This window comes from Macaca fascicularis, chromosome 7 (assembly GCF_037993035.2).
Source record: "Macaca fascicularis isolate 582-1 chromosome 7, T2T-MFA8v1.1".
In the NCBI taxonomy this organism is placed as follows: Eukaryota; Metazoa; Chordata; class Mammalia; order Primates; family Cercopithecidae; genus Macaca; species Macaca fascicularis.
Window position 1 is genome coordinate 21,236,716 of NC_088381.1, and position 25,540 is coordinate 21,262,255.

The 25,540-nt window shown below is 40.1% G+C and overlaps 1 protein-coding gene across 11 annotated transcripts in view; it reads right to left on the minus strand.

Moving 5' to 3' along the window:
• Nucleotides 1-25,540, minus strand: part of SPG11 (SPG11 vesicle trafficking associated, spatacsin) — a 103,079-nt gene that overhangs the window by 63,977 nt on the left and 13,562 nt on the right. For all 11 annotated transcript variants that reach the window (XR_010588041.2, XR_012414916.1, XR_012414915.1 and 8 more), the window contains 5 exons: nt 24,360-24,505; nt 8,556-8,688; nt 4,338-4,493; nt 3,775-3,950; nt 1,113-1,289 (listed from right to left, as the gene is read on the minus strand). Coding sequence is in view for 8 of the 11 variants with exons in the window: in XM_065547864.2 (XP_065403936.1) it covers nt 1,113-1,289; nt 3,775-3,950; nt 4,338-4,493; nt 8,556-8,688; nt 24,360-24,505 (788 nt within the window). In the remaining 3 variants the exon portion in view is untranslated. The remainder of the gene's footprint in view (nt 1-1,112; nt 1,290-3,774; nt 3,951-4,337; nt 4,494-8,555; nt 8,689-24,359; nt 24,506-25,540) is intronic.

Sequence of the window (25,540 nt, forward strand, 5' to 3'; positions counted from 1 at the left end):
ACGGTCTTGCTCTGTTACCAGCTATTTATAGGTGCAATCATAGTTCCCCACAGCCTAGAACTCCTGGAGATCCTTCTGCCTCAGCCTTCTGAGTAGCTAGGACTACAGGTGTGATATGGTTTGGATCTGTGCCTGTGCCCAAATCTCATGTTGAAATGTAACCCCCAATGTTGGAGAAGGGACCTGGTGGGAGGTGACTGGATCATGGGGGTGGGCTTCCCCCTTGCTGTTTTTGTGACAGTGAGTGAGTTCTCATGATATCTAGTTGTTTAAAAGTGTGTAGCACCTCCCCACTGCTCTCTTCTTCTTTCTCCTGCCATGTAAGACATGCCTGCTTCCCCTTCATCTTCCACCATGACTACAAGTTTCCTGAGGCCTCCCCAGCCATTCTTCCTGTATAGCCTGTGGAACTGTGGGCCAATTAAACCTCTTTTCTTTCTAAATTACCCAGTCTCAGGTAGTTCATTATTATTTATTTAGTTTTTGAGATGGAGTCTTGCTCTGTTGCCCAGGCTGGAATGCAGTGGCACCATCTTGGCTCCCTGCAACCTCCGCCTGCTGGGTTCAAGCAATTTTCCCTGCCTCAGCCTCCCTAGTAGCTGGGATTACAGGCTCCTGCCACCACACCTGGCTAATTTTTGTAGTTTTAGTAGAGACGGGGTTGTGCCATGTTGGTCATGCTGGTCTCAAACTCCTGACCTCAGGTGATCCACCTACCTCATCTTCCCAAAGTGCCGAGATTACAGGCATGAGCCACCATGCCCGGCTTAGGTAGTTCTTTATAGCAATATGAGGACAGACTAAGACAAGGTGCAAGCCACCATGTCCTTTTTATTTTTTGTAGAGACAGGGTCTTGCTATGCTGCCTATGCCAGTCTTGAATTCCTGGCCTCAAGTGATCTTCCTGCCTCAACCTCCCAAAGTGCTGGGATTATAGACATGAGCCACCACACCCAGCTGTTCTCAGTGTTATTAATGTCATTATTTTTTAGTGTCATTATCCACTACATAAATTTCTTAGTTTATGAAATAATTATGAATACAAACCAACTTTATAGTAACTAGAAATTATATTAAATACATTTTAAGACTTTATGGATTACACCACTCACCATATTCTTCAAAAGTTCAGAGGCTTCCTTTATATTGTTCTTTTTTAAATTGTCAAAGACCAAATTTAGGCCTATGCCAATCAGCTCCTCAAGTTTCTGAGCAGAATGACTATCAATCCTGAAGAAAGTCTGTGCCTCTGGTATTCTGTTGTTTAAAATGGCATTGGCAGTAACTTCCTAGGAAAAGAAAAACGTTTGCCTTTTAAGTTCCTTTTCATTTCCTTATTATGATTATCAACATGGGATTTATACATTTACTGAACATCTAACAAAGGAACTTTTATTTAAAATCGATTACTAGATTTGGAGTTAGGTTCAAGGGATATAAAATTGAGTAAAACTAAGACCTTACAACTCCAGGAGCTAGTGGAAGACATACTGATTATAGTACTGTATGACAAGTGCTGTGACAAAAGTATCCCAGGGTGTTAGAGAGGAAGGTCCAGAAGAGCAACATCTAAATAAAAGTGATGACCACCCGCCCCCGTAGCCCTCCCGCACAGGCTTGATAGTAGAAGTAACTAGTAACTGATAAGACAAAAAATTTAAAGACCAGTAAGTGTTCCACAGATATATTGAGATAAGAGGACAGGTGTTCCAAAAAGAGGGAGTATCATATGCAGAGAGACAAAGAAAAGAAACTGCATCAAGCCTTCAGGGAACTACAAATTACTCAATATAACTGGAGAGAGCAGCAGATGAGACTTAAAAGCAAAGCAGAGGATCCATCATGAAGAGCCTTGCATTTGAGTTAGATTTTATCCTGAAACTACGTGGAGCCACTGAAAGACTGTAAAAGCAAGATGTGATGTAATCAGATACATATTTACAGAAAAATATCCAGGCAGCAATATAGAGAGTAGACTGAAAGTGATTCAAGCTCGAGATATTAAGGCATTAGAAGGCTACTACCAATAATCCACATGAAAACAAATACTTAAACTGAAGATCTAAACCCTAGAGAGAATAGAAAGGAGGCCTTCTTAACCTAAGGCTTTAAAGAGATCTGTAAACCCCATTATGCCATGTACAAAATTTATGTGTACACATTCACATGCCTGTTTTTGAAGACAGGGTCTACAATTTTTATCAAAGTAAACTATAACCCCTTCCCCTGGAAAAAGTTGAAAATCAGTGATTCTGAGTAGACCACAGACAGAGCCTTGCAGAACATTGAGGGAAACAGGAAGAGAAACCTGTGAAGGAGACAGGAAAAAGGAGACAAAAAAGTAGAAGGAAAAGTAATTTCTTTTTTTTCTTTTTCTTTTTTTTTTTTTTTGAGACAGAGTCTCGCTCTGTCGCCCAGGCTGGAGTGCAGTGGCGCGATCTCAGCTCACTGCAAGCTCTGCCTCCCAAGTTCACGCCATTCTCTTGCCTCAGCCTCTGGAGCAGCTGGGACTACAGGTGCCCGCCACTACACCTGGCTAATTTTTTGTATTTTTAGTAGAGAAGGGGTTTCACTGCGTTAGCCAGAATGGTCTCGATCTCCTGACCTCGTGGTCCACCTCGCTTAGCCTCCCAAAGTGCTGGGATTACAGGCGTGAGCCACCGCGCCTGGCCAGTAATTTCTTGTTTTTTTTTTTTTTTTGAAACAGAGTCTCACACTGTCGCCTGGGCTGAAGTGCAGTGGTGCGATCTTGGCTCACTGCAACCTCCACCTCCCAGGTTCAAGCAATTCTCCTGCTTCAGCCTCCCGAGTAGCTGGGACTACAGGTGTCCGCCACCACACCTGGCTAATTTTTCTATATTTTTAGTAGAGACAGTGTTTCACCATTTGGTCAGGCTTGTCTCGAACTCCTGACCTTGCGATCTGCCGGCCTCGGCCTCCTGAAGTGCTGGGATTATAGGCATGAGCCACTGTGCCCGGATCATTTCTTCCTTTTTAAGGTTACAGAATGAATAAGAGATACAGAAAATGCAGTCACACCAGGTACTTTAATCCCTCCACCCCAAGAACAGCAATCTTAACAACCTAGAAGCATCTCAATCTTATCACTTTAATTCCCTATTGATTATGATCATCTGTGTTAAGCTGTTTTAGCATTTGTTTTTAAAATACCAATACCCTCCAGTGGATGAAGGAATTCTTCCAGTCCCTAAGTCATATAGATGGTAGTAAATTTTAGTTGTATTATTATAACTTTTACTGTGGAGGAAAAAAAGGCAAACGGAAACAAATTTAACTGGCAAAATGTCTTAAACAGAATTTCAGATAGGACTAAAATTAAGTATACCTCTAAGTAATAATGTCATAAAATAAAAATTTCCAAAGATCTAATCAGCAGCAGCAATTCAATTTATCCAGAGGTCAGGCAGAATGCATGAGTCCAAAGTGCCAGGCTTGAGTCAATGAAGGAGTATTGCTAAGGAAGTGCCACTTCACATGGGTTTAGAGTTGGGTGTTTGTTACCGAACCCAAGTGGGCAGATCTAGCATTAAGAGGGAGCCTACCCATATTATTAAATAATATGGAATTAAATAAACAGAGCTTGTAGACATGAATTTGAAGTCATAATCAGAAATCTCAAAACCAATAAAACCTAAAACCTTTGCCAAACATTCTGAATCACAAGTGTATAAAGTCTGAATTCTGTTTTTTCTATTGTTTTCTCAGATCTTCTGAATCTAGCAAATAAAAGAAGTGATATTTACTCATACTTGCCTCAAAGCTGAGTTTCTTCCATATATTGCTCTCCTTTACTTTGGGGACATTTTCATGTACATCATATTCATCTATAGCATCTGTTAGCTTCCAAGGAAACTTTATCATGAAGGTTCGAAGTTCATTAATGTAGCTAGTCAAAATGTTCACTCCTTTTTGCAGATGTTCATCTAGTTCTATGGAAAATACCAATGTGCCAATTTGTATGTGTGGGTGTATAAATATAAACCATGAGCTATTATAAAGAATTCTACAGAAAGTCCAAATTCAAACTTGCTATTTTTAAATTTCAAACAACATGTGTGAGGATTTTCCTGTTTACAAGTAAGTAGCTCTGTATTTTAATACAACCCTTTCCTTTTCTTGTTCTTCATGATTAGTCCTGGGTCTTTCTACCAACTTTCTCAGTATCAAAACCCATTTCACTTACTCAATTACACACTACCCTTACCCAAATGTAGTAAATGGCGTGTCACCTGTTTATGCTGTGTCACCCAATGGCAGCACTTGTATCTGTTCTGACACAGGAACAGAATTGCCCCCTTCCTAGCTGCTATTCTTACCTTCAGTGTGAATAAAAAGCTCCTTTATTTGGTTGTTAAGGAAAGACAGTGTAAGATTAAGCAATTGTTCTGAAAAGTGTTTGCTTTGGGGTTCAGAATAACTTTCTCTAATTGCTGAGCAAAGTAAATCCAATGCTGGCATCAGCTCTTCCACATCTGAGAAAGAACCAAAGAAATTAACATGAAGAATACCAGGATTCTCACAATAAAATTAACATATCAAAAAATATCATGTTACAATATTTTTAAACATAAAACAAGGACCAATGTCTTATTTTCAAAAAGCTCACAAAACTTTTATGCAGGCTTATTACCTGCAAAATTTAATGATTCTAATTATTAATAGTTATCATTTACTGGTATCACTGCTAACTACCCTTTTGCTGACCACCTACATCTTAAGTACTGTACTTGTTGTTTTATAAATGCTATCTCATTTATTCCTTTCAACAACTTAAGAGGTAGGTGTGTATTATATTCTTTTTACATAGATTTAAAAAACTGAGGTTCAGAGACTTGCCCGAGCTAATTTAGAAAGTAAGTGGCAGGGCCAGGCGCGGTGGCTCACGCCTGTAATCCCAACACTTTGGCAGGCCAAGGCAAGCGGATCCCTTAAGCTCAGGAGTTCGAGACCAGCCTGGCTAACATGGTGAAACCCCGCCTCTACTAAAAATACAAAAATTAGCCAGGCATGCTAGTGGGCGCCTGTAATCCCAGCTACTCAGGAGGCTGAGGCAGGAGAATTGCTTGAACCCGGGAGGTGGAGGTTGCAGTGAGCGAAGATTGCACAACCGCACTAAAGCAGCCTGGGCAACAGCGTGAAAAAAGAAAAAGAAAGTAAGTGGCAGGGCCAAAATGTGAATTTAAGCCTGTCTGATCGCAAAGCTATTCTGTGCTAAACATTCAAGTGAAAGCAAGAAGTGTGGGCCCCTGGTTGTTTTATCTGCAGCTGAAGGCTCTAATTAAGTGATTTCTGTTTGTCTCAGCACTGCCCCCCACTTTAGGATTGCATCTGTGAGATGTACAAGAATTATGGGAAACAGGTTTTCCCCCTAGGAGAGCAGGTAAGGCTATTCCCAGTGCTTCTCATTCCGGACCCATCTCCACCCTTTAGAGCTGAGCAGTGCAGGTGAGAGTGGAATGAGGAGAAACCACTAACCACCGAAGAACAGAAGTGAATAATGACTCTACAACTGCTGATGGAGCTCTGCTCAACACCAAAATCAGGCCTTTTTCTATAAATTCAAGCAGTTTTTACAACATCAGAACATTAGAAAAGCTGGCAATCCAAGAAAGAGGAGACCAAACTCTGCACTCAAAACAAAATAGAATGTGTGTTTTTGTTTTTTTGAGACCGAGTTTCACTCTTGTCCCCCAGGCTGGAGTGCAATGGAGCGATCTCGGCTCACTGCAACCTCCACCTCCTCGCTTCAAGTGATTCTGCCTCAGCCTCCTGAGTAGCTGGGATTACATGCATGCACCACTACACCCGGCTAATTCTTATATTTTTAGTAGAGATGGGGTTTCACCATGTTATCAGGCTGGTCTCGAACTCCTGACCTCGTGATCCGCCCATCTCGGCCTCCCAAAGTGCTGGGATCATAGGCGTGAGCCACTGTACCCAGTCTGAGAATGTGTTTTTAAAAGAAAATATCTTTCCACCATATATGAGATTTAGGGAGAAAAAAAAGAAAACATCCAATTCATTTTCTCAGTGAAAGCTAATACTACATCAGTGGAAAAAGAGCAGGTTGTCATTTTCTCCATGTAAGTAGACTACAAATTGGTAAAACTTTTGAAGGACAATTTATCAAGGTGTTTAAAAATATAATTTGTGCATACTCTTAAACCTGGAAATTCCAGGTCTAGAATTTAATAATAAATTCTAGTAATATAAGTAAATGATTATATATATGTGAAATTACACACATACAGCATTTCTTACACACTGCTAATAGCAAAGAACTGGAATAAATCTAAATGTCTAACAGGAGTTTGGCTTGGCAAATTATGGTACAGCCCATACAATGAAATTCTGTGTCATCATAATTAGTAAGTATATATTACTAACAAGAAAGATGTCTATAGTATGAAGTGGGAAAAAACAGACTATAAAACCGTATTTACAGAGTGTCAAAGAACAAAAATTACAATAAATTCAGATTAAAGATCTCAATTGGTTTTATTGCAATTCTAGAATGTGGCAACACTTAATTTCATAACATGGAAAAGGTATTCTAGTGAGTTGAGCAGAGGGGTTGGCTTTATGGACACAGAAGAGCTGAAGAGAGCAGAAGCATATTGGTTGTTTCAAAGCTACTTTTTTTGTAAGATAAAGAGAGACAGAATAATAGAAAAAATACTGATTATTTAACATGAAGCTACTTCAGGCTTTTTTTCCAATTAAAAATAGAGGCAGAGTCTCACTATGTTGCTCAGGCTGGTCATGAACTCTTGGTCTCAAGTGATTCTCCCGCCTGGGCCTCCTGAAGTGTTGGGATTATAGGCATGAGCCACTGCACCCAGCCTTTTTTTTTTTTTTTTGAGACAGAGTCTCACTCTGTTGTCCAGATGGGAGTGCAATGGCATGATGATGGCTCACTGCATCCTCAACCTCCCAGGTTCAAGCAATCCTCCTACCTCCCTTTCCTGAGTAGCTGAGACCACACATGCACACCACCACGCCTGGCTAATTTTTAAATTTTTTGTAGAGGTAAGGTTTCACTATATTACCCATGCCAGTCTCAAACTCCTGGGCTCAAGAGATCCTCCCGCTTCAGCCTCTGAAAGTGCTGGGATTACAGGTATGAGCCACTGCACCTGGCCTACGTTACTTCTTTTACATAAGGATTATATCAGAGGGAACTTCATTATCACGCTGATTGAAGATTGAAACTGGACTGTTTGGGATTATTGGCTCTCTCCTAATTTCTCCCAATGTCAGAAGACCACCTTATTTTAAGTTTGATGCTATGGAACTTTAGCATAGTTGACTTCATTTTGATTTCTGTTCTGGTCTGATGGGGCCTAGTACAGCTTACACCAAAACAATGGTCTCCATAATTTTTGTTTAACAAGGGGAAAATATACTTTATTATCCTGTTGTCCTAAGGAGAGAATTTGCATGGCTACCTGGTCCAAGAATAAAAGTTAGGCTTCCTATTTGTTAAAAATGAAAGCCAAAATCTTGAAACGTGTTGGTAGTGTGGCAAAAAAGCAGAAAGGTCCAGGTGAATTTTTTTTTTTTTTTTTTTTTTGAGACAGTCTTACTTTGCAATCAGGCTGGAGCGCAGTGGCACAATCACAGATCACTGCAGCCTAGACCTCCCCACAGACTCAAGCAATCCTCTGCCTCAGCCTTGCAAGTGGTTGGGACTACAGGATATGCCATCATGCCCAACTAATTTTTAAACTTTTTTTGTAGAATGGGGTCTTGCTATGTTCCCCAGACTGGTTTCAAACTCCTGGACTCAAGCGATCCTCCCATCTTGCCCCCAAAGTGTTAGGATTACAGGGCGAGCCACTGCATCCCACCAAAAATTCTTACAACATATCCTAATCCACAACTGTCAATACACATCTCAGATGGTTGCAAGGGCAGGCAATTTTCCAAATAAATGTTTTTCTGTCGTGTATAAAACTGTCTTGAATTTAAAAGATTGTCTCTTCCTTGCATACTACAAACAGAGTATAGTACAAGATATGAACAATAAATAGCCCATATAGTATGAGGACATTTATAGAATCAGATAACACTGCCAAATTTCCACATAGTTGTCCAGGCATAGTGGCTCGCACCTGTAATCCCAGCACTTTGGGAGGCAGAGGATTGTTTTGAGCCCAGGAGTTTGAGACCAGCCTGGGCAACACAGTGAGACCCCATTCTCTACAAAAAATAGCTGAGTGTGGTGGCATGCACCTGTAGTCCCAGCTACTCAGGAGGCCGAGGTGGGAGGATTGCTTGAGCCCAGGAGGTGAGGCTGCAGTGAGCTGTCATTATACTACTGCACTCCAGCCTAGGCAACAGAGTGAGACTGTGATGCAAAAAAAAAAAAAAAAAAAAAAAAAAGGAAGAAGAAAGTTTCCAAAAAGTATATAAAATCCCATGACTAAGTTTTGGCAAGTAAATGAGTCATCAGAAACCACAAGATCATAATTTGAAAGTTATTAAGAAGATCAAATGATAAATACGAATGTAGAAATCTTTATTCCACTTACTTCTTAAATATAAATGGGATGAAAAGTGATCAAACTGATCAGATACAGAAGATTTTGAGGATGGATTAAAAAGATTTTCTTTGCTCTTCAAAAAGAAATTTACTGTGTCCAGCTGACGATTTTCTATCCCGGCCTGAAATGAGGAGGAAAATAAAAATCAGAAAAAAATTACAATAGCGAACAAAATCAGGATTCAGATTTTTAAACAAACTTTAGAATTTAATGTGGTGAGACTACAGGGGGCAAAAGACTGCATGAGTACCTGGGCTCCAGTGAGGATTTTGACAATGACTGATTATGCAATCTGGGGCAAGACTCTCTAACCTTTTCTTTTCTTTTTTTTTTTTTGAGTCAGAGTTTTGCTCTTGTTGCCCAGGCTGGAGTGCAATGGCATGATCTTGGCTCACTGCAACCTTTATCTCCTGGGTTCAAGAGATTCTCCTGCCCCGGCCTCCCAAGCAGTTCAGATTACAGGTGCCCGCCACCATGCCCGGCTAGTTTTTGTATTTTTAGTAGAGTCAGGGTTTCCTCATGTTGGCCAGGTTGGTCTCGAACTCCTGACCTCCAACGATCTACCTGCCTTGGCCTCCCAAAGTGCTGGGATTACAGGTATGAGCCACTGCGTCTGGCCCAATTTCTGCTTCAACAGAAACAGGCGGTTATTAGACTACAAAACCTTTCCAGCTCTACCATTTTATAATTTTAAAACAATTCAAAACTAAATATTAGGGATTACCCTTACAATTAAGTTATATTCTATTTGAATTAAAATGTTATGGCAGTACAATATAAAGTCATACTCTTGTCACCCAGGCTGAGGTACAGTGGCATGATCTCAGCTTACTGCAACCTCTGCCTGCCCAGCTTCAGCGATTCTCGTGCCTCAGCCTCCCGAATAGCTGGGATTACAGGCATGTGCCACCACACCCAGCTAATTTGCTGTTGTTGTTGTTGTATTTTTAATAGAGACAGGTTTCACTGTGTTTGGCTAGGCTAGTCTCGAACTCCTGGCCTAGAGTGATCCACCCAACTCAGCCTCCAAAATTGCTGGGATTACAGGCATGAGCCACTGCGCCCAGCCAGATTCTCCGTTGTCTTTTTTGAGACAGAGTCTTGCTCTGTCACCCAGGCTGGAGTGCAGTGGTTCGATCTTGGCTCACTGCAATCTCTGCCTCCCGGGTTCAAGTGATCCTCCTGCCTGAGAGTCCCAGGTAGCTGTGATTACAAGTCTGAACCACTACACTCAGCTAATTTTTGTATTTTTAATAGAGGTGGGGTTTCACCATGTTGGCCAGGCTGGTCTCGAACTCCTGACCTCAGGTGATCTTCCCGCCTAGATCTCCCAAAGTGCTGGGATTACAGGCGTAAGCCACTGCACCCGGCCACATTCCATATTTTTAATAAACAAAAATAAAATAAACGTATTTTTTTTTCAAAGTATGATGGCCAGGTGTGGTGGCTCATGCCTGTAATCCCAGCACTTTGGGAGGCCGAGGCAGGTGGATCACCTGAGGTCAGGAGTTCAAGACCAGCCTGGCCAACATGGTGAAACCCCATTTCTGCTAAAAATACAAAAATTAGCCACGCATGGTGGCAGGCACCTGTAATCTCAGCTATTCAAAAGCTGGGGCAGGAGAATTGCTGGAACCCAGGAGGTGGAGGTTGTGGTCAGCTGAGATCATGCCACTGCATTCCAGCCTGGGCGGCACAGTAAGATGCTGTCTCAAAAAACAAAAACAAAACAAAAAAGAGCATGTGGCCTGAGAAGCCTAAAATATTTACTGTCTGATCCTTTACAAAGTTGGTGGGGCACGTGGCTCATGCCTGTAATCCCAGCACTTTGGGAGGCAGGGGCAAGAGGATTGCTTGAGCCCAGGAGTTTGAGACCAGCCAGGGCAACATAGTGAGACCTTGTTTCTAAAAAGGTTTTAGAAAAAAAAAAAAAAATTAAACAAAAAAAAATTAAAAAGTAGCTGGGTATGGTGGCGCACACCTGTAGTCCTAACTACTGGGGAGGTTGAGGCAGGAGGGTCTCTTGAGCCCAGGAAGTTGAAGCTGCAGTGAGCTGTGATTGCGTCTCTGTACTCCAGCCTGTGCGACCCTGTCTCAGACAAAAAAAAATATATATAAAAAAAAAACATATATTTTTTTCTATATATAAAAATATATTTTATATATATAAAATATATACATTTTTTCTATATATATTATATATATATTTTCTATATATATATATTTTTCTATATATATATAGAAAAAAGAAAAAAAAAAAAAAAAAGGCCGGGCACAGTGGCTCACTCCTGCTCACTCCTGTAATTCTAGCACTTTGGGAGGCCGAAGTGGGTGGATCACCTAAGGTTAGGGGTTCGAGACTAGCCTGACCAATATGGTGAAACCCTGTCTTTACTAAAAATACAAAAATTAGCCAGGTGTGGTGGTGTGCGCCTGTAGTCCCAGCTACTCGGGATGCTGAGACAGGAGAATTGCTTGAACCCGGGAGGTTGAGGTTGCAGTGAGCCAAGATTGCACCATTGCACTCCAGCCTGAGTGACGGAGCAAGACACATCTAAAAAAAAAAAAAGAAAAAGAAAAAGAAAAAGAAAAATTTGCCACCCTTAGCATAAAGCGTTGTGCATAAGAATCACCTGGAGAATTTCTCAAGTTGTGGATTGCAAAGCCCTGCCCCTAGACTTTCTAATTCAATAGATATTGGGAGGGCCCTGACAATTTGCATTTCTAATCCACAGGTCATGGTGAGCTGCTGGTCCAGAAACCAGATTTTGAGAGCCAATGGGCCAAAGTTCTAGGTGTTAATATACCAAGGGAGGTGAGAGAATTGGGGGGAGTTATGTTGGAGGAAGAAAAGACAGGACAAACCTAGGGTCCATGTGAGGTGACACCCACCAAAAAAAGATAAACTAGAAAAATTACTGGCCCCAGAGGGAGACTATAAACAAACTATACCTTTGTTCTGAGTGATGGGAGTAAAAACTAAATTATCAATGAATATAATATTCTTGTTCTTATGATATACATACTAAAGTACTTAGAGTGAAGGATTATAAAGTTTGCAATTTCAAAATGGTTAAGCAAAAAAGAAAAAAAAAAGGTACAATTAAAACAAATGTGGTTTCATCCTGGCTAACATGGTGAAACCCTGTCTCTACTCAAAAATACAAAAAATTAGCTGGGCATGGTGGTGGGTGCCTGTAATCCCAGCTACTCAGGAGGCTGAGGCAGGAGAATGGCGTGAACCCAGGAGGCAGAGCTTGCAGTGAGCCGAGATCGCGCCACTGCACTACAGCCTGGGCAACAGAGTGAGGCGCTGTCTCAAAAAAAACAAAAAAACAAACGTGGTTTGGGAGGTGGGCAGGTCACTTGAGGTTAGGAGTTTGAGACCAGCCTGGCCAACATGGTAAAACCCCATCTCTACTAAAAATACAGAAATTAGCCAGGCCTGGTGGTGCACACCTGTAATCCCAGCTACTCTGGAGGCTAAGGGAGGAGAATCGCTTGAACCCAGGAGGCGGGGGTTGCAGTGAGCGGAGATCGCGTCATTGCACTCCAGGGTGGGCGACAGAGCAAGACTCCATCTCAAAAAAAAAAAAAAAAAAAAAAAAAAAGCTCACGCCTGTAATCCCAGCACTTTGGGAGGCCGAGGCGGGCGGATCACAAGGTCAGGCGATCGAGACCACGGTGAAACCCCGTCTCTACTAAAAATACAAAAACAATTAGCCGGGCGCGGTTGTGGGCGCCTGTAGTCCCAGCTACTCGGGAGGCTGAGGCAGGAGAATGGCGTGAACCCGGGAGGCGGAGCTTGCAGTGAGCCGAGATCGCGCCACTGCACTCCAGCCTGGGCGACAGAGCGAGACTCCGTCTCAAAAAAAAAAAAAAAAAAAAAAAAAAAGAAAAAAAAAAAAAAGACACAAATGTGGTAAAATGTTAATAGTTGGTTAATCTAGGTGAAATTTAATTTAATGTTCATTTTACTAATTTTCGAAGTTTTTCTGTAGATTTAAAAATTTTCTGGCCGGGCGCGGTGGCTCAAGCCTGTAATCCCAGCACTTTGGGAGGCCGAGACGGGTGGATCACGAGGTCAGGAGATGGAGACCATCCTGGATAACACGGTGAAACCCCGTCTCTACTAAGAAATACAAAAAACTAGCCGGGCGCGGTGGCTCACGCCTGTAATCCCAGCACTTTGGGAGGCCGAGACGGGCGGATCAGCCGGGCGAGGTGGCGGGCGCCTGTAGTCCCAGCTACTCGGGAGGCTGAGGCCGGAGAATGGCGTGAACCCGGGAGGCGGAGCTTGCAGTGAGCTGAGATCCGGCCACTGCACTCCAGCCTGGGCTACAGAGCGAGACTCCGTCTCAAGAAAAAAAAAAAAAAAAAAAATTTTTCAAAATCACACATATAAAAACAATGACCAAATAGTAATTCCAAAAATAAAAATTTAAATTAGAAACAGATGTATTTAATAGCAGATTACACACGGGTGAAGAAAGAATTAGAGCACTGGGAGATTATGAAGAAATTATCCACAATGTAACAAAGTCTCATAGTGGTTAAGAAGGACTGAGCAAAGTGTCAACTATCTAACTACTTCTGATTGAAAGACCAATGTGACACATGGAAAATACATTTTGTTTTGCTTTTTTTCTTTGGAGACAGGATCTCACTCTGTTGCCCAGACTGCAGTGCAGTGGAAAATACATTTTGTTTTCCTTTTTTTCTTTGGAGACAGGATCTCGCTCTGTTGCCCATGCTGGAGTGCAGTGCCGCAATCTCACTCAGTGCAACCTCCACCTCCTGGGTTCAAACGATTCTCCTACCTCAGCCTCTCAAGTAGCTGGGATTACAGGTGTGAGCCACCATATCTGGCTATTTTTTTTGTATTTTTAGTAGAGATGGGGTTTTTGCATGTTGGCCAGGCTGGTCTCGAATTCCTGAACTCAAGTGATCTGCGCATCTCGGCCTCCCAAAGTGCTAGGATTACAGGTGTGAGCCACTGTGACTGGGCTGGAAAATACATTTTCAATTTTCAAGCACATGGAACTTTTATTAAAACTGAGTAGTCATGTGCCACATAACAATATTTCACTCAACAACTGGCTAAATTTACAACAGTGGTTCCCATAAGATTATCATAGAGCTGAAAATTCCGACAGCCTATTATTTGCTATACTATACTTTTGTTTAATGTACTCCTACTTATTTCTTTTTTAAGCTAGCTATAAAACAGCCCCAGGTAAGTCCTTCACGGTATTCCAGAAAAAGGCATATGAGACGATAGCTCCATGCATGTTAATGCCTCTGAAGATTGTCTTGTGGGACAAGATGTAGAGAGGTGGAAGACAGTGATATCGATGATCCTAGGCCTAGGATATGTATGTGTCTGTGTCTTCATTTTCAGCAAAAAGTTTAAAAAGCAAAATAAATGGTGAAAAATGAACCTAAATACATAATAATATCTAATGTGGTTAAAAAAAAACCACAACAATAACATGAATAGGCTAAGAGTAAATGAAGTTAAAGCATTCAACAGACCTGTGCTATTCAAAACAATTAGTTATTAACTGTAGATCTGAGCTGGGCGTGGTGGCTCATGACTGTAATCCCAACACTTTGAGAGGTCGAGGGGTGGTGGATCACTTGAGGTCAGGAGTTCAAGAGCAGCCTGCCCAACATGGTGAAATGTCTCTACTAAAAACACAAAAAATTAGCTGGACATGGGGGCAGGCACCTGTAATCCTAGCTATTCGTGAGGCTGGGGCACAAGAATCACTTGAACCCAGGAGGCGGAGGCTACAGTGAGCCAAGATCATGCCACTGCACTTCAGCCTGGGCGACAGAGTAAGACTCCATCTCAAAAAAACAAAATAAAACAAACCAAAACACAAAAAAACCACACACAAAACAAAAAAACAAACTTTAGATCTGATAATTTAAGTATGTACATTATATTTCCTAGGATAGCTTCTAAAGGAACAGAAAGTGAATATTTAATTTCTAAACTAGTAGATGGCACAAAGGAGCTCCTAGAATGCTTGTGATGTTTTATTTCTTGACCTGGATGGTGGTTATAAGAGTTTTTGCTTGATATTTGTTAGCCGGGGCAGTGGCTCACGCCTGTAATCCCAGCACTTTGGGAGGCCGAGGAAGGTGGATCACCTGAAGTCTGGAGGTCAAGACGAGGCTGGTCGACATGGCGAAAACCCTCCTCGACTAAAAATACAAAAATCAGTTGGGTGTGGGGGTGCATGCCTGTAATCCCAGCTACTAAGGAGGCTGAGGCAGGAGAATCGCTTGAACCTAGGCTGCGGAGGTTTCAGTGAGCTGAGATTGCACCACTGTACTCCAGCCTGGGTGACAGTGAGACTGTCTCCAAAAATAATAATAATTACAATAGTAACTATTATTATTTGTTAAACTGTATTCTGCGTATGTTTTTACACATTGTATTTCACAATACAAAAATAAAAATGTATTAATGTGGTTCATTACAGTAACAAATTAAAGGAGATTATTCATATGATTATCTCAATAGATACAGAATAAACAGTCGATAAAAATCCAATACCCATTCATGATAAAACCTCATAGCAGGGAACATAAGAAAACTTAACCTTATAAAGGGTATCTTAAAACACACACACACACACACACACACACACACACAGATGGAGAGACAGAGAGAGAGAGAGAGAGAGAGCATGTGTGCTCTACTCAGGAATAAGGCAAAGATTACTTCTGGATAATGTTATACTAGAGATTCTAGTACCCTAATTAAGAAGAAAGGTGGTGGCTAGGCATGGTGGTTCACGCCTGTAATCCCAGCATTTTTGAAGGCTGAGGAGGGAGGATTGCTTGAGCCAGGAATTTAAGACCAGCCTGGGGCACATTGCAAAACCCCGTCTCTACAAAAAATAAAAAAATTAGCTGGGTGTGGTGGTGTGCAACTGTAGTCCCAGCTACTCAGAGGCTGACATGGGAGTATCCCTTGTACCCGGGAGGCAGAGGCTGCAGTGAGCCAGGACTGTGCCACTGCACTCCATCCTAGGTGACAGAGTGAGACTTGGTCTCAAAAAAAAGTGTTAAAAAGTACATACAAGGATTTGAAAAGGTGAAAGAAAACTATATTATTCTGATGTTATATGCATTATTAACTATATAGAAAACACAATAAAATCTAACAGATAAATTATTAGGATTAATTTAACAAATTTGCTGGATATAAAAATCAATACATAAAAATTAATTATATTTCCTTATACTGTCAATTAACAAAATGTAATTTAAAAAATACCACTTAGGGTCGGGCACAGTGGCTTAAACCTGTAATCCCAGCACTTTGTGAGGCCGAGGCGGGCAGATCATGAGGTCAAGAGATCGAGACCAGCCTGGCTAACACAGTGAAACCCCATCTCTACTAAAAATACAAAAAATTAGCCAGGCGCGGTGGCACATGCCTGTAGTTGCATCTACTGGGGAGGCTGAGGCAGGAGAATCGCTTGAACCCGGGAGGCGGAGGTTGCAGTGAGCCAAGATCACACCACTGCACTCCAGCCTGGATGAGAGAGCGAGACTCCATTTCAAAAAAAAAAAAAAAAAACACATAGAATAAACAATAAATATAGTATTTAAATATATACACAACACACACAACACAAATAAAGGAAAAGATGCCAAGCTTTTAATGGAAAAATTGGAAAAACTGTAATGTTTTATTGAAAGACATTAATGAAGACCCACCCCCCCAAAAAATGACGAGACTATGGATATGAAAATTAAATATCCTAAAGATGCCATTTCTTCCCAACTTGATATATAGATTTAATGTAATTCTAATATAAATCCTAACAATTTTTCATGAAACTTGACAAGCTAATCCTAAAAATTAAAGATTAAGGAACAGACAACAGTAAAGTCACCCCTGAAGAATAAGGGAATTTGCCCTAATTAAAATCCTAGATAATAAAGGCAAGATGGAATTGGCCTAAGGAAAGACCTATGAACAGAATAGAGAGGTCAAAAACAAACTCATGCATATGTGGAAACTTAATATATGACACTCAAGGCATCAGTGGTAAAAGACAAGACTTTTTTTTTTTTGAGGCGGAGTCTCATTCTGTCATCAGGCTGGAGTGCAGTGGTGTGATCTTGGCTCACTGCAACCTCCGCCTCCTGGGTTCAAGAGATTCTCCTGCCTCATCCTCCCAAGTAGCTGGGACTACAGGTGCGCACCACCATGCCCAGCTAATTTTTGTATTTTTTAGTAGAGATGGGGTTTCACCATGTTGGCCAGGATGGCCTTGGTCTCTTGACTTTGTGATCTGCCCGCCTCAGCCTCCCTAAGTGCTGGGATTACAGGCGTGAGCCACTGCTCCCAGCCAGGACTTTTCAAAAAAGTGCTGAGACAAATGGTTATCAGTATGGGAAAAAATTAAAATACTCCATATCATGTATAAGTTTTAAATGGATAAAGAACTTGAATATGAAAATCATAATTTATAGCTGGGTGTAGTGGTAGGTGCCTGTAATCCTAGCTACTTGGAAGGCTGAGGCAGGAGAATTGCTTGAACCTGGGAGGCAGAGATTGCTGTGAGCTGAGATCTCTCCACTGCATTAAAAAAAATTCATAATTTAAAAACTTTTAGGAAAAAACATAAAAACTATATAATTTAAGGATAGATGTCACAAATAGTATTAGTCATAAAGGAAAAGACTGATTAAATTCCATTAAAATTAAGAACTATATTAAAGAATCCATGGATTAATTAAAAAGACAAGCCACAGACTAGAATACATCCACCACACAAACAACAAAGAATTGGTATCTAGAGAATATCCAACACTACAAACCAATAAGAAAAAGAATAATACCCCAAAAGAAAAATAGGCAAAAAACTTGAACAGTTACTTATGAAAGAAAAAAATCCAAATATCTTACACACACACACATACACTAAACCTTAATCAGGGAAATGCAAATGAAAATCCATCATATCATCACACTGGAAAAAATGTTATAAATCAAGTGCTGGCAAGAACATCAAGAAAATGCAACATTGAGAACTCATATAAACTGCTGGTGAGAGCATAAACTGATAAAACAATTTTGGAAAACTAGAGTATTATCAATAAAATTAAAGATGTGCATGCCATATGACCCAGCAATTCTGCTTTCACCCTAGAGACACCCTTGCAAATGTGCTGTAGCAAATACATGAGAAACTTTACAGCAACACCACTTGTAACAGCAAAAAAAAAAAAAAAAAAAAAAAAAAGAGGAAACAACAGAAAGCTGGATAAAGACATATTATACAGTGGGATACTATACAGGGGTAAAACTGAATGAACTATAGTTATATACATTAAACATGGATGAATCAAAAAAATCACGTTGAGTCTAAAAATATATATATACAGTGCCAGGCATGGTGGCTCATGCCTGTAATCCCAGCACTTTGGGAGGCTAAGGCAGGAGGATCACCTGAGGTCAGGAGTTCGAGACCAGCCTGGCAAACATGGCGAAACCCCGTATCTACTAAAAATACAAAAACTTGCCAGGTGTAGTGGCACGTGTCTGTAATCCCAGCTACTCAGGAGGCTGAGGCAGGAGAACCGCTTCAACCCAGGAAGCGGAGGGTGCAGTGAGCTGCGATAGTTCCACTGCACTCCAGCCTGGGTGACAGAGTAAGACTCCGTCTCAAAAAAAAAAAAAAAAAAAAGAAAAGAAAAGAAAAAAAACTATATATATGTAAAATATAATATATATATACACATATATACACACACATACAAAGTAGTTCCATTTTATGCAAAATTCAACATTAGCTACAACTAAATAGGATTATTTGGGGATATATTTATATGGAAAAAAAAAGAAAATCATAAGAATGGTTAAAAATTTCAGAATGGCTGGGCATGGTGGCTTATGCCTGTAATCCCAGTGCTTTAAGAGACCAAAGCAGGAAGATTGCTTGAAGCCAAGAATTCGACACTCACCTGGGAAACAAAGCAAGATTCCACTTCTACAAAAATAAATAAATAAATAATAAAAATTAGCTGGGTGCAGCTGTATGCACCTGTAGTCCCAGCTACTTGGGAGGCTGAGGCAAGAGGATCACCTGAGCCAGGAATTCAAGATTACAGTGAACTATGATCACACCACTGCACTCCAGCCTGGGTGACAGAGCAACACCCTGTCTCATTAAAAAATAAGTAAAATTTCAGAAGAGTGGTTAATTCTGAGGCTAGACAAGGTAAGGGAATAGGATCAGGGCAGGGTATTATACATTCAATTTATTCTATTTCTTGCCTTGACGGTGGATACAAGAATATTTGTTTTATTATTGTCATCACTTAAAATATATATTACTCATTCATTTTTATGTGGGAGGAGACCAGGGCCAAAGCAATGTTGTATATACAATGCAACACTAATTAAATTCACACAGAGAATGTGCACTGTGTAAAGGGAGAGGCGCTGTCTGAATTAAAATCCTGGTGCTACCACCTATGCCCATGTATAGCTGAACTAGATTTCCTAACCTCTTTGTGCTTCAGCTCCCTGCTCTAAAAAATGGGGCTAATAGTATTAACCCTATAGGGTTAATAAGAAAATTAATGAGATAACACTTGTTTATTATTAACATATGAAAAATAACTATAAGGAAATAACACCCAAATAGCAAACATGATTACTTCTGGATGGTAGAGTTACAGAAGACTTAATTATTTTTCTTACAATGATATTTTAGAGTATATAAAAATAAATTTTTCAACAAATGGTGCAGGGACAACTGAAGAGCCACAAAAGAATGCAAAAGAGGCCGGGCGCGGTGGTTCACGCCTGTAATCCCAGCACTTTGAGAGGCAGAGGCGAGCAGATCACTTGAGGTCAGGAGATCAAGACCAGCCTGGCCAACATGGTGAAACCCTGTCTCTACTAAAAAAACAAAAATTAGCCGGGCGTGCTGGCGGGCACCTGTAGTCCCAGCTACTTGGGAGGCTGAGGCAAAAGAATCGCTTGAACCCAGGAAGCGGAGCTTGCAGTGAGCCGAGATCGCGCCACTGTACTCCAGCCTGGGCAATAGAGCGAGACTCCATCTCAAAAAAAAAAAAAAAAAAGAATGCAAAAGAATGAAGGTGGACTCCTCCTTCATACCATATAAGAAATTGAACTTAAAGTGCATAATAAACCTAACTGTAAGAGCTAAAACTATAAAACCCTTTTAAGAGTAAATCTGCACTATCTCAGATTAGGCAATGGTTTCTTAGATTGAACACCAAAAGCAAAAATGACCCCCTCTTCCCCCCAAAAAAGATACATTGATTTCATAAGAATAAAACACTTTTGTGTTTCAAAGGATACCATCTAGAAGGTGAAAAGCCCAAAAAACTGAGGAGGAACTCCTCCCCAACTCATTCTATGAGGCCAGCATCATTCTAATACCAAAACAGAGACATAACAAAAAGAGAAAACCAGGCCAATATCCTTAATGAATATAGATATAAAAATTCTCCACAAAATACTAGCAAACTGAATCCAGCAATACATCAAAAAGCTAATCCAACAGAATCAAGTAGGCTTTATCCCTGGTATGCAAGACTGCTTCAACATATGCAATCAATAAATGTGATTCATCACATAAACAGAAGTAAAAACAAAAACCATTGCTTGCTCCTCAAGTAATCCTCCCTTCAACATCCCTTCATGTTAAAAACCCTCAATAGACTAGGCATTGAAGAAACATATCTCAAAATATCAAAAGCCATTTATGAAAAACCCTTAGCCAACATCATACTGAATGGGCAAAAGCTGGAAGCATTCCCCATGAGAACCACAACAAGACAAAAATGTCTACTCTCACCACTCCTATTCAACATAGTACTAGATGTCCTACCAGATCAGGCAAGAGAAAGAAATATAAGGCATCCAAATAGGAAGAGAGGAAGTAAAACTATCTCTGTTTGCAGCTGACATGATTCTATACCTAGAACACCCCCATAGTCTCTGTTCAAAAGCTCCTAGATCTGATAAACAACTTTAGCAAAATTTCAGGATACAAAATCAATGTAAAAAAAATCAGCAGCATTTCTATACACCAACAATGTCCAAGTTGGGAGCCTAATAAAGAATGCAATCCCATTCACAAAAGTCACAGAAAGAATAAAATACCTAGAAATACAGTTATATGAAAAGTCTCTACAATGAGAATTACAGAACAATGCTGAAAGAAATTAGAGATGACACAAACAAATGGAAAAACATCCCATGCTCATGGATAGGAAGAATCAATATTGTTAAAATGCCCAAACTCCCTATTCAATTAATGTGCTGGGATAAATGGTTAGCCATATGCACATGATTGAAACTGAACCCCTTTCTTATACCATATACAAAAATCAACTCAAGTTTGATTAAATACTTAAAAGTAAAACCTAAAACTTTAAAAACCCTGGAAGATAACCTAGAAAATACCATTCTGGACATAGGCTCTGGCAAAGATTTCATGACAAAGATGCCAAAGCAATTGCAACAAAAACCAAAAATTGACAAATGGGACCAATTAAACTAAAGAGCTTCTGCAGAGCAAAATAAATTATCAATAGAGTAAATGGACCACCTAGAGAGTAAGACCAAATATTTGCAAACCATGCATCTGACAAAAAGGCCTAATATCCAGAATCTATAAGGAATTTAAATTAACAAGCAAAAAATAACCACATTAAAAAGTAGGCAAAGGACATGAACACACACTTTTCAAAAGAAGACATACACATGACCAACAAGCATATGAAAAAATGCTCAGTATCACTTATCATTAGAGAAATGCAAATCAAAACCACAATGAGATACCATCTCACACCAGTCAGAATGGCTATTACTAAAAAGCCAAAAAATAACAGGTGCTAGTGAGGTTGCAGAGAAAAGGGAAAGCTTACACACTGCTGGTGGGAATGTAAATTAGCTCAGCCATTGTGGAAAGCAGTTTGGCGATTTCTCAAAGAAGATAGTTAAAGCAGAACTATCATTCAACCCAGCAATCCCATTATTGGGTATATAACCAAAGGAATATAAATCATTCTACCATAAAGATACATGCACAAATATATTCCTCACAGCACTATTGACAATGGCAAAGACATGGAATCAACCTAAATGCCCATGATTGGCATTTAGGTTGGCACACTGGTATATTAGTCTGTTCTCACACAGCTGTAAATATACTACCTGAGAAGAGAGGTTTAATTGACTCACAGTTCTGCATGGCCAGGAGGCCTCAGGAAACTTATAATCATAGTGGAACGTGAAGGGGAAGCAAGGCATGTCTTACATGGTGGCAGGAGAGAGAGCACAGGGGAAAACTGCCACTTTTAAACTATCAGATCTCTTGAGAACTCACTATCACGAGAACAGCATGGGGGAAACTGCTCCCATGATCCAATCACCTCCCTCCCTTGACACATAGGGATTACAATTCAAGATGAGATTTGGCTGGGGACACAGAGTCAAACCATATCAATTGGATAAAGAATTTGTGATACATATACACCATGGAATACTATGCAGTCATAAAAAAGAACGAGGTCATGTCCTTTGCAGCAACATGGATGGAGCTAGAGGCCATTATCCTAAGTGAATTAATGCAGGAATAGAAAATCAGATACTGGGTGTTCTCACTTATAAGTGGGAGCTAAACATAGTACACACGAACAAAAAGAAGTGAACAACAGACACTGGGGCTTACTTGAGGGTGGAGGGTAGGAGGAAGGTGAGGATTGAAAACTACCTATCAGGTACTATGCTTATTACCTGAGTGATGAAATAACCTGTACACCAAACCTCCATGATATGCAATTTACCTATGTGACAAACCTGCAAATGTACCCCGAACCTAAAATAAAAGTTAAAAAAAATTTAAAAAGAAGGTGAAATAACAACTCAAAGAATGGGAGAAAGTATTTGTAAATCATGTATGTCATAGGGTCTAGCATCCAGAATATATAAAGAACTCTCAGAACTCAATAAAAAGACAACCTAATTCTAAAAAGGGGCAAAGTAATTCAATAGACATTTCTCCAAAGAAGACACACAAATAGCCAATAAGCATATGAAAACATGTTCAACATGTTTAGTCATTATTAAAAAACAAATGAAAACCACAACGAGATGCCATTTCATTTTGAGTTCACACTGACTAGGATGGCTAGAATAAAAAACAGACAACAAGTGTTAGCTAAGATGTGCAGCTAGCAGAACCCTCATATATTGCTGATGGGAATGTAAAATGGTGCATTAACTGTGGAAAAGAGTTTGGGGATTCCCCAAAAATAATAAATGACCCAGTAATTCCACAGCTAGGTATATACCCAAGAGAAATGAAGACATATGTCAACACAAAAGCTTGTACACAAATGTCCATAGCAGGATTATTCATAATGGCCAGAAAGTGGAGACAACCCAAATGTCCATCAGCTGATGAATGGATAAACAAAAAGCAGTATATATTGATAAAATGGAATATTCAGCCATAAAAATGAATGAAGTAGTGACGCATGCTACAACATGAACTTTGAAAACATGCTAGGTCAAACATGCCAGTCACAAAGGTCACATATTTTATAATTCCATTTACATGAAATGTCCAGAATAGAAAAATCTAGTCAGAAAGTAGATTGGTGTTTAAGACGTGGAGACAACAGGAAATAGGGAGTGGCCACTAATGGTTATGGAGTTTCTTTTTGAGGTGATGAAAATGTTCTGAATTAGTGATGATGGCTGCACAACTCTGAATATACCAAAGGCCATTGAGTTGTACACTTGAAAAGGGTGAATTTTATGGGTATGTGATTATATCTCAATAAAGCTGTCATTTAAAGAAATTGGCACATAACATTATTAACTTCAGGGACTGTGTGGTATAGCAAGAGGTACCCTGCCCTTGATTCTAGCTCCTGTCTTTATTAATATGGCTCTGGGTCACCCACTCAATCACTGAGAGCCTAAGTTTCTTCATCTGCAAAATAAAAATAATATAAACTACCCAATCTGTCTCATGTGGTTATTTTGGGACAAACTTAGATATTGCATGTAAAAGAGTGTTTGTGAATTATAAAATGCTACATAAATTCAGGTTATGTCTCTTCTGAAGTTGGATTAGAATAGTAGGAAGCAGGCCGCGTGCAGTGGCTCACTTCTCTTATTCCAGCACTCTGGGACACAGCGAGCGAATCCACTTGAAATTAGGAGTTCGAGACCAGCCATGGCCAACAAGGCAAAACCCTGCCTCTACCAAAAAATACAAAAATTAGCTGGGCATGGTGATGTGTGCCTGCAGTCCCAGCTACTGGGGAGGCTGAGGTGGGAGAATCACTTGAACCAGGGAGGCGGAGGTTGCAGTGAGTCTAGATTGTACTACTGCACTACAGCCTGGGCAACAGAGTGAGGCCCTGTGTCCAAAAAAAAAAAAAAAAAAGTAGAAAGCATAAGGTAGGAATAAAAGATCATTACTGTTCAAGCTTTCCATAACTTATTTCCACTTCATTTAGTCTCATTAACTTAATGTTGCCTCCATTTCCTGTACCTTTTTCTTACCATCTACTATAATCTTGTATCGTATAAAGCCAAAAAGTTGAGTTAGGGTACTGAAACAGCCAGAACTGTTTAAATAGATATGCAAAGGCCATAGTTCTTTTTGTTGCTAAATTAAATGAATTCTCTCAAATCCTAAATCAAATAAAAGCATATAACACAAAATAATTAAGTAATGTTCTACGGGCATTTAATTCTGTTACCTCTAGTGCATGTATGGGAATGGAGCACCTCCCCCAGCCATTGAGATGACAAAGAATGTCCACAGTGCTGGCACTTCCATGGATCATGAGTCTGTTTAAAAACTCTTCTTGTGTCAAACCAAACAAAATCAGAGAGAGTCCTTTCTCTATAGGAAAAATAAAAGTTAGCTTTAATAAATTAGATTAGATCTTAGGATTATGATTTAGGAATTAATTTTTAATTACCCAATACTTCAGTACTATAATTACAAATATATTTACTGGATATCACGTACTAAAATGACCTTAATTAACTCATCATGATTTTTCAACATTTTTAAAGAAGAGTTTTTTGGGTTTTTCCTTTTTGGAGAGAGTCTCCCTCCATTGCCCAGGCTGGAGGGCAGTGGTGTGATCATAGCTCACTGCAGCCTCAGACTCCTGGCCTCAAGCAATCCTCCCACCTCAGCCTCTGGAGTAGCCGGAATTACAGCTTCGTGCCATCACACCCAGCTAATTTTTTAAAAATCGTTTTGCTAATTTAAAAAAATTTTTAAATTATTTTGTAGCAATAGGGTTTCACTTTGTTTCCCAGGCTGGTCTCAAACTCCTGGCTTCAAGTGATCCTCCCACCTTGGCCTCCCAAAGTGCTTTGATTACAAGCATGAGCCACTGCATCCACCAAGAAAATTTATCTTTAAAACACTGACCACAAGGCAAATTCTTTTAAGAGCAATGCATTTTATGAAATAGCACAAATTGGCTGGGCACAGTGGCTCCTGCCTGTAATATCAGCACTTTGGGAGGCCACGGTGGGCAGATCACCTGAGGTCAGGAGTTTGGGACCAGCCTGGTCAACATGATGAAACCCCATCTCTACCAAAAATAAACAAAAATTTAGCTGGGTGTGGTGGCAGGCGCCTGTAATCCCAGCTACTGGAGGCTGAGGCAGGAGAATCGCTTGAACCTGGGAGGCGGAGGGCAGTGAGCCGAGATCACACCATTGCACTCCAGTCAGGGAGACTCCATATCAGGAAAAAAAAAAAAAAAAAGCACTAAATCCCACATTTCTACTTTATATTATCTTGCATAACCAATCATGGAACCTTTAATCACTTAGAGATGTCAGATTTCTGGTTTATCATTATAAAATAATTCACAGCTTATTCCTGACACATAGAAATACAAGACTACCAAAATTT